The 9,478-nt window shown below is 44.0% G+C and overlaps 1 protein-coding gene across 3 annotated transcripts in view; it reads right to left on the bottom strand.

Annotated features, from left to right (window-relative positions):
* Nucleotides 1-7,143: 7,143 nt before the first annotated feature.
* Nucleotides 7,144-9,478, bottom strand: part of LOC118965528 (SPRY domain-containing SOCS box protein 4) — a 110,052-nt gene continuing 107,717 nt past the window's right edge. For all 3 annotated transcript variants that reach the window (XM_036985698.2, XM_036985697.2, XM_036985699.2), the window contains one exon: nucleotides 7,144-8,436. In XM_036985698.2, coding sequence (XP_036841593.2) covers nucleotides 8,309-8,436 — 128 coding nt within the window. In that variant the 3' untranslated portion in view covers nucleotides 7,144-8,308. The remainder of the gene's footprint in view (nucleotides 8,437-9,478) is intronic.

The following is a 9,478-nucleotide window of genomic DNA, read 5'->3' as shown; positions in this document are numbered from 1 at the left end:
TGATCAGTCTTCTCCTTGTATGAGCTGAAAGTTTAGAGGGACGGCCAGGTCTTGGTAGATTTGCAGTGGTCTGATACTCCTTCCATTTCAATATTTTCGCTTGCACAGTGCTCCTTGGGATGTTTAAAGCTTGGGAAATATTTTTGTATCCAAATCCGGCTTTAAACTTCTTCACAACAGTATCTCGGACCTGCCTGGTGTGTTCCTTGTTCTTCATGATGCTCTCTGCGCTTTTAATGGACCTCTGAGACTATCACAGTGCAGGTGCATTTATACAGAGACTTGATTACACACAGGTGGATTGTATTTATCATCATTAGTCATTTAGGTCAACATTGGATCATTCAGAGATCCCCACTGAACTTCTGGAGAGAGTTTGCTGCACTGAAAGTAAAGGGGCTGAATAATTTTGCACGCCCAATTTTTCAGTTTCTGATTTGTTAAAAAAGTTTGAAATATCCAATAAATGTCGTTCCACTTCATGATTGTGTCCCACTTGTTGTTGATTCTTCACAAAAAAAATACAGTTTTATATCTTTATGTTTGAAGCCTGAAATGTGGCAAAAGGTCGCAAAGTTCAAGGGGGCCGAATACTTTCGCAAGGCACTGTACACTTAGGTTGGAGTCATTAAAACTTGTTTTTCAACCACTCCACAAATTTCTTGTTAACAAACTATAGTTTTAGCAAGTTGGTTAGGACATCTACTTTGTGCATGAGTAACCGATGTGAACTGGCTAGCTAGTTAGCGGTGGTGCGCGGTAATAGAGTTTCAAATCGGTGACGTCACTCGCTCTGAAACCTGAAGTAGTTGTTCCCCTTGCTCTGCAAGGGCCGTGGCTTTTGTGGAGCGATGGGTAACGATGCTTCGTGGGTGACAGTTGTCGATGTGTGCAGAGGGTCCCTGGTTCGAACCCGGTGAGGGGACGGACTAAAGTTAAACTGTTACACATGACAGAAGTATTTTTTCCAACAACTGTTTACATACAGATTATTTCACTATCACAATTCCAGTGGGTCAGAAGTTTACATGCACTAAGTTGACTGTGCCTTTACACGGCTTGGAAAATTCCAGAAAATGATGTCATGGCTTTGGAAGATTCTAATAAATTATGTCAATTAGCCTGAGTCAATTGGAGGTGTACCTGTGGATGTATTTCAGGGCCTATCTTCAAACTCAATGCCTCTTTGCTTGACATCATTTGGAAATCAAAAGAAAACAGCCAATACCTCAAAAAAAATTGTAGACCTCCACAAGTCTGGTTCATCCTTGGGAGCAATTTCCAAACGCCTGAAGGTACCACGTTCATCTGTACAAACAATAGTACGCAGGTATAAACACCATGGGACCACACAGCCGTCATACCGCTCAGGAAGGTGACGCGTTCTGTCTCCTAGAGATGAATGTACCTTGGTGCAAAAAGTGAAAATCAATCCCAGAACAGCAGCAAAGGACCTTGTGAAGATGCTGGAGGAAACATGTACAAAAGTATCTATATCCACAGTAAAACGAGTCCTATATCGACATAACCTGAAAGGCCGCTCAGCAAGGAAGAAGCCACTGCTCCAAAACCCCCATAAAAAAGCCAGACTAGGGCCTCCCGGGTGGCGCAGTGGTCTAGGGCACTGCATCGCAGTGCTAGCTGTGCCACCAGAGACTCTGGATTCGCGCACAGGCTCTGTTGCAGCCGGCCGCAACCGGGAGGTCCGTGGGGCGACGCACAATTGGCCTAGCGTTGTCCGGATTAGGGAGGGTTTGGCCGGTAGGGATATCCTTGTCTCATCGCGCACTAGTGACTCCCGTGGCGGGCCGAGCGCAGTGCACACTAACCAAGTCGCCAGGTGCACAGTGTTTCCTTCGACACATTGGTGCGGCTGGCTTCCGGGTTGGATGCTCGCTGTGTTAAGAAGCAGTGCGGCTTGGTTGGATTGTGTTTCGGAGGACGCATAGCTTTCGACCTTCGTCTCTCCCGAGCCCGTACGGGAGTTGTAGCGATGAGACAAGATAGTAGCTACTAACAATTGGATACCACAAAATTGGGGAGAAAAAGGTGTAACATTTTTAAAACATTTAAAAAAAAGCAAGACTACGGTTTGCAACTGCAAAGATCCTACTTTTTGGAGAAATGTCCTCTGGTCTGATGAAACGAAAACAGAACTGTCTGGCCATAATGACCATCTTTATGTTTGGAGGAAAAAGGGGGACGCTTGCAAGCCGAAGAACACCATCCCAACCGTGAATCACGGGGGTGGCAGCATCATGTTGTGGGGATGCTTTGCTGCTGGAGGGACTGGTGCACTTCACAAAATAGATGGCGTCATAAGAAAGGAAAGTTATGTGGATATATTGAAGCAACATCTCAAGACATCAGTCAGGAAGTTAAAGCTTGGTTGCAAATGGGTCTTCCAAATGGACAAATGACCCCAAGCATACTTCCAAAGTTGTGGCAAAATGGCTTAAGGACAACAAAGTCTAGGTATTGGAGTGGGCATCACAAAGCCCTGACCTCAATCCTATAGAATATTTGTGGCAGAACTGAAAAAGCATGTGCGAGCAAGGAGGCCTACAAACCTAACTCAGTTACACCAGCTCTGTCAGGAGGAATGGGCCAAAATTCACCCAACTTATTGTGGGAAGCTTGTGGAAGGCCACCCAAAAAGTTAAACAATTTCAAATCTACCAAATACTAATCGAGTGTATGTAAGCAACTGACCCACTGGAAATGTGATGAAAGAAATAAAAGCTGAAATAAAATCACTTTCTCTACTATTATCACATTCTCAAAATAAAGTGGTGATCCTAACCGACCTAAAACAGGGAATGTTTACTAGGATTTAATGTCAGGAATTGTGAAAAACTGAGTTTAAACATATTTGGCTAAGGTGTATGTATGTAAACTTCCGACTTCAACTGTAGGTTAAGTGTTTTTATGTACCAGGCGGCTGTATCACCGCCTGGTACGGCAACTGCTCCGCCCACAACCGTAAGGCTCTCCAGAGGGTAGTGAGGTCTGCACAACGCATCACCGGGGGCAAACTACCTGCCCTCCAGGACACCTACACCACCCGATGTCACAGGGAGGCCATAAAGATCATCAAGGACAACAACCACCCGAGCCACTGCCTGTTCACCCCGCTATCATCCAGAAGGCGAGGTCAGTACATGTGCATCAAAGCAGGGACCGAGAGACTGAAAAACAGCTTCTATCTCAAGGCTATCAGACTGGTAAACAGCCTTCACTAACATTGAGTGGCTGCTGCCATACATGTAAAAAATGTATCACTAGCCATTTTAAACAATGCCACTTAATATAATGTTTACATACCCTACATTACTCATCTCATATGTATATACTGTACTCGAAACCATCTACTGCATCTTGCCTATACCGTTCTGTACCATCACTCATTCATATATCTTTATGTACATATTCTTCATCCCTTTACACTTGTGTGTGTATAAGGTAGCTGTTGTGAAATTGTTAGGTTAGATTACTCGTTGGTTATTACTGCATTGTCGGAACTAGAAGCACAAGCATTTCGCTACACTTACATTAACCTCTGCTAACCATGTGTATGTGACAAATAACATTTGATTTGATTTATATTGGAGGTGTGTCTGTTGTTCACACACGGACAGTGGGGCAAAAAAGTATTTAGTCAGCCACCAATTGTGCAAGTTCTCCCACTTAAAAATATGAGAGGCCTGTAATTTTCATCATAGGAACACTTCAACTATGACAGACAAAGGACAGATTTGAGACCCCAAATGAGGATTGATCTGCGGGCCTGCAAACCAGCAGGTGACGTAACACAACCATCAACAACCCAGGTCCGTATCCAAGACTAAGGCTGGGATAAACATCCTTCCATTTACCCAATTCCCATCATCCCCAAAGAAAGTCACTCTAGAAAAGGTTCCGCGTCAGTGGACTGCGTTTCACACCTAGGCTTCTTCACTGCCGCTTTACCACTTAAGAGGTCATTGGAGATTTGGTTTGAGGAAATGGATGCTGGATAATGTCCACCAAGAATGTGAGAGGAGAGATGGAGTAGCCTAACCTTTTCCAAGGTTATTCTCGCTTTATTCCGCCGGTAACAATTAGTATTTTAAAGCTTTACAGTCGATAGCATCCACTAGCGCCGCGCCTGAGAACCTTGCAAGTTATTAACAAGCTTTGAATACGTTTTTAACCTCAGTAGACCTACTGTTAAAAGTTTGGGAATTCATATTTTTATTGCCTGCATTTCGGATGCCTTATGAATATCTTTGAAAGTTAAAATGCAAAGTAGTTCCGAATAATAGCACCATTTCGATCCTTCGTCTTTACAACACCCCGTAGCAAAAACAAGTTTCTACAAGTTCCTATACCTGCCTGCATTTACGTGGATTATGGTGGCGGCAAATACCTGCAAACAGTCGGATCCACAGGACCAGCATTAAAAGAACATGGTTTTAAAAGAGAAGGGTAAGTTTGAAGCGGGATCGATGGACTAGCCTATCCTCCTTGCTTCCTTGTCCTCATGCAGAACCATGCTAACAAGCCTTTGATCAAACCTCAGCTACTCCACGAGGTCTTGTTTTCCGATGACATTTGAGGTGCCTCCAAAAACAAAATGAGCCGGGGATCAGAGAGAGAGAAAAAAAAGGACAAACCTATTTCAAGGCCGGCACGGAAGGACAGTGTCACACCGTCTGGCATTGATTTCCAATACAGCAATCCCTTACACATCCCTATAGTGAGACTGGAGACTCCGACAGGTTGTGTGAAACTCTGATATACACTACATGACCAAAAGTATGTGGACACCTGCTCGTCGAACATCTCATTCCAAAATCACAGGCATTAATACGGAGTTGCCCCCCATTGCTGATATAACAGCCTCCACACTTCTGGGAAGGCTTTCCACTAGATGTTGGAACGTTGCTGCGAGGACTTGCTTGCGTTCAGCCACACGAGCATTAGTGAGGTTGGGGCACTGAAGTTGGGCGATTAGGCCTGGCTTGTAGTCGGCATTCCAAATAATCCCAAAGGTGTTCGATGGGGTTGAGGTCAGGGTTCTGTGTTGGCCAGTCATGTTCTTCCACACAGATCATGACAAACCATTTCTGTATGGACTTCACTTTGTGCACGGGGGCATTGTCATGCTGAAACAGGCACGGAATCGGAAACACAGAACCATCTAGAATGTAATTGTATGCCGTAGCGTTAAGATTTTCCTTCACTGGAACTAAGGGTCCTACGCCGAACCATGAAAAACAGCCCAAGAACCATCATTATTCCTCCAACAAACTTTAGTTGGCACTATGCATTCGGCAAGGTAGCGTTCTCCTGGCATCTGCCAAACCCAGATTCGTCCATCGGACGGCCAGATGGTGAAGCATGTTTCATCACTCTAGAAAAAGTTTCTTCACTGCTCCAGAGTACAATGGAGGCAAACTTTACACCACTCCAGCTTGACATTGCTCACGGTGATTTTAGGCTTGTGTGTGTGGCTACTCAGTCATGGAAACATTTCATGAAGCTCCCAACGAACAGTTCTTGTGGCGATGTTGCTTTCAAAGGCAGTTTGGAACTCTGCAGTGAGTGTTGCAAACGAGGACAGACGATTTTTATGCACTTCAGCGCTCTGCAGTCCCGTTCTGTGAGCTTGTGTGGCCAACCACTTCGCGGCTGAGCCCTTCTTGCGCCTAGACATTTCCACTTCACAATAACAGCACTTAGTAGACCGGGGCAGCACTAGCAAGTCAGAAAATGGACAAACTCACTTGTTGGAAAGGTGGCATCCTTTGACGGCGCCACGTTGAAAGTCACTGGGCCATTCTACTGCCAATGTTTGTCTATGGAGATTGCATGGCTGTGTGCTCGATTTTACATACCAGTCAGCAATAGGTGTGGCTGAAACACCCGACTCCACTAATTTAAAAGGGGAATCCACATGCAATATATTTATAAAAGTAACATTGTTCAGCAGAGATGAAAGCACCTTGCTGGCAGATGCCTGCTCCACATTTGGGACATGCACTTAGCATACCCTTTGAAGATCCATTGTTTTCACTAATGCACAAGTCCGTGTATCAATTAGCTGACTAAGCTAATGGATGTACACTAGAACTGGGACGATAAAGGGAAAGTGATTGTTTGCTAATATGGGCGATTGTTAAATGAGACCATTGACAGCTACAACATTTCAAACTATTACTAGTTGTTCATAAGGTAATACAAATAAAACTGGTTCACATTGTTAATTCAGTCGAATTCAGTCAATTTACTGCAATATGGATTTTGGTCCATATCGCCCAGCTTTACTGTACAGGCTATATTTACAGCTAGCAGTCTGACAGACACAAAAATGCTATTTTGTTCAAGTTAAAACAGCTTGCTTTGAGATCCAATGGTTGAGCTTAGTGGAGTGGTTTGGAAGCAAGTCAGTTTAGAACAAATTCTCATTTTCAATGACGGCCTAGAAACACTGGGTTAACTGCCTTGTTCAGGGGCAGAACGAGAGAACTAGTCCAATGCTCTAACCACTAGGCTACCCTGCCGCCCCATTCCCAAGAAGGTAAACCCTCTTCAGACCTAATTTAAGATGTTCTAAGGAAGTGTCCACTTGAATGCAGCCCTGATCATCCACTTAATATCTCTAATAATATTTAGGGCTCATTGGAAATGACCCCAGCATGTTTAAATAGTCTCTATTGGGAAAGCTCAGTTTCTAGCTTATGGCTCCATTTACTAAGTCTACAATATAGAGATTTGAGGCTGAGAAATGAAGCGGGAGGTAGCTAGAGAGAAATAGGGTAGAGATGGAACGAAGTGGTAGGTAGAGATGGAGTGAGATCTAGAGTAGGTAAATGGAGATAGGTAGAATGAGAGAGTTAGGTAGAGATACAGAGAGGGGGTAGGGAGTTAGGTCAGATGTGGTCGAGGGATGACGAGGTTACACAAACTGTCACAGCTGGATTTGAGGATGCCCTGGTTTCCCCTGAGCGTGACTGACGGTATAAACAAAGAGGGAGAAAAACACATAAAAAACAAATCTGCCTTCCTTGGCTTTTATCCAGAAAGACACACACACACACACACACACCTGGCAGCCCAACCTTGATACGGAGGAAATTACCATCCCAGAAAACAAATGGCTTTTTCATTCACTTGGCTTTTATTCACATTTCAGATCTGCTAACAGCACTGCCCATACATTCCACTGTGTATGCCCCGAATGGCCCTGAATGGCCCCCATCCAAGCAGGCAGATATAGATTAAAACCATCAGTGATCGTATAATAATAATAATAATAATAATAATGATAATAATAATAATAATAATAATAATAATAAAAGCAGCATCCGGTTTAAAAAGCCTTAGGGTGACAGCGCTGATCATCATCTCCCATATCGGTGTAGTATATTTACCTGAACGTAGCGTAAAACGTAACGTTAAAAAAAACTACCTCATGATAAATAAACAGTCATCGTAACGTTATCATCGTCGTCACAATCATAATCCACACTAAGAATAAAATATAGGGTACAAACTCAGACAAAAGTGACTCAAGCCTTCTAGAGAAAAAAAGATGACTGCTATGATGTGTGGTCATCCACACCCCCTCCCAAAATGGGTGCTGTGTCATTTTTTCCCCTTGCATTACTTGACATAGATCCAGAAAAACTAGATGTGTAAACCTAGTAAGTCCAGAACTGGCATAGTCCTTTAATGGGTCCTTTAAGACAACGGGGCAGATATTGTATGTTACCAGTGAGCTACAGTGAGCTCCAGGCCAGATTGAACTGGAAATGGACCGAAACACATCTGAGCCCTGTAGAAAAGTCCTGTGTCTGCCTGCCGACTGGACATTGTAGGAGACTGACTATAGAGTATCCAGTAGCAGTGATATGATTTCAAAGGCCTCCCGGGGTATTTAGTGTGTGCCTTCTAGGCGCCGTTCTCACTCAAACCAGCAGATGGCAGTAGTCTCCTAACACCCATACTTCAAAGTGACCGTGGACCATACCAGTCCATGAAATAGGGGCTTCATTGGAAGAGAGCTACAGCCATCAATAATTGTAAAAGTCCAAACGTGTCAAAACCCTGAACAAAAAAGTATCAATCATCCTCTGGGTCAAAAACCTGAACACAAGTGTCTATCTATTCACCGCAGAGCTTAATTATCCCACAATGTAAACATTCCACTTCCGGCATCCGCCGTTGTTCATTCGAACCCCCCTGACATTCTGTCTATCTTCCATCACACTTAGATCGCCATGGTTTCCTTCCAGATGGTCCCAGTTGGTGGAGCGTGGTTTGGTCATTGGTACTGCAGGTAATTCTTGAGAGACTGGGGTAAGGGCAGGGACTCGATCTCCTGGAGGCGCTCTCGGCCCAACGCTACCCGGGCGGCCCGACGACACAGGTCCATCAGGGGGAGGGGCTCCGCTGTAACCAGGAAGAGAAGAGGAAAGGTTAGTTGGTGGTTTTTACAATGGAAAAAAAAAGTCTGCAAAATACAGAATTCCCTTTTTACTGTTCGTACCAAGGAAACAGGATATCTGACAGTGTGACATGTCTGTAGATAATAAGTGACAAGTGTCGCTGGTCAAAACATTTAATTTATATTCCGGTGGAATGTCTGTAGAGTAGTGTAGACTGCCAGTTTCCTTGTGGCACAGACATGAAAACAGTTCAAGTCTCTGCGACTGTAGCAACGTCCGTTGTCGTGGTTACCGGACTGCCACAGCAACCAGACCAAATCCTCCTGTGACAAGATGTAGGAGTTCTAAAATTCCCCAATAGAACAAACTACTTTTATTTCATCACACTGTGGCATGAAGATATTTCCTGTAAGCCCGCCATTACCTTGTGCATAATGATATTGTCGGTTTATTTTCCTGTAATAATGCATAAAAAGTGAAGAGGTTGTCAGCTATAGTTAGCTAGAAAACGAACCAAGACATTGTTTAGAAAATTACTTTTAGTTGCATGGCTTGCTAGATTGACAGTTACTGAATTCCGTTTTAAAACGAATGGGTTTCTTGGTGTTAAAACAGAGAAGGTATGCTATTTGGAGCACCGGGCTGCTGATGTCATGCAGAGGCTGTCCAAAGGTGCTTTATACTTTTTCATAATGACAAGTTTGATATCGGACGACAACAGAATGTTCATGAAGTCACTACGCCAATTGCCTAGAGATCCGTCGATAGACGGGACTGTAAACCAGCGTTAAGTGTATCAGATCAGTGTATACGTGCATGTGTATGTATGTATGCATGCATCTGCGTACTGTATGTGTTTAACTATGCATAAAAGAGAAGCACACTAGCAATGTTGTAATTCACCTCCTCTCCCTACCACTTTCCAGCTGACGCTCCCGTCGATCACCTTTAGTGCCTGCTCCCTTTCACAAGGACTTAGAAATTACACCCACAGCCCGGTTGCTAGAATGACAGCCTCCCATCTGCCTAGACCCGTTTCCCCATAA

Source organism: Oncorhynchus mykiss, chromosome 8 (genome assembly GCF_057628025.1).
Source record: "Oncorhynchus mykiss isolate SJ-2025 chromosome 8, ASM5762802v1, whole genome shotgun sequence".
Taxonomy (NCBI): Eukaryota; Metazoa; Chordata; class Actinopteri; order Salmoniformes; family Salmonidae; genus Oncorhynchus; species Oncorhynchus mykiss.
This window is presented reverse-complemented; position numbering and strand designations above follow the sequence as displayed.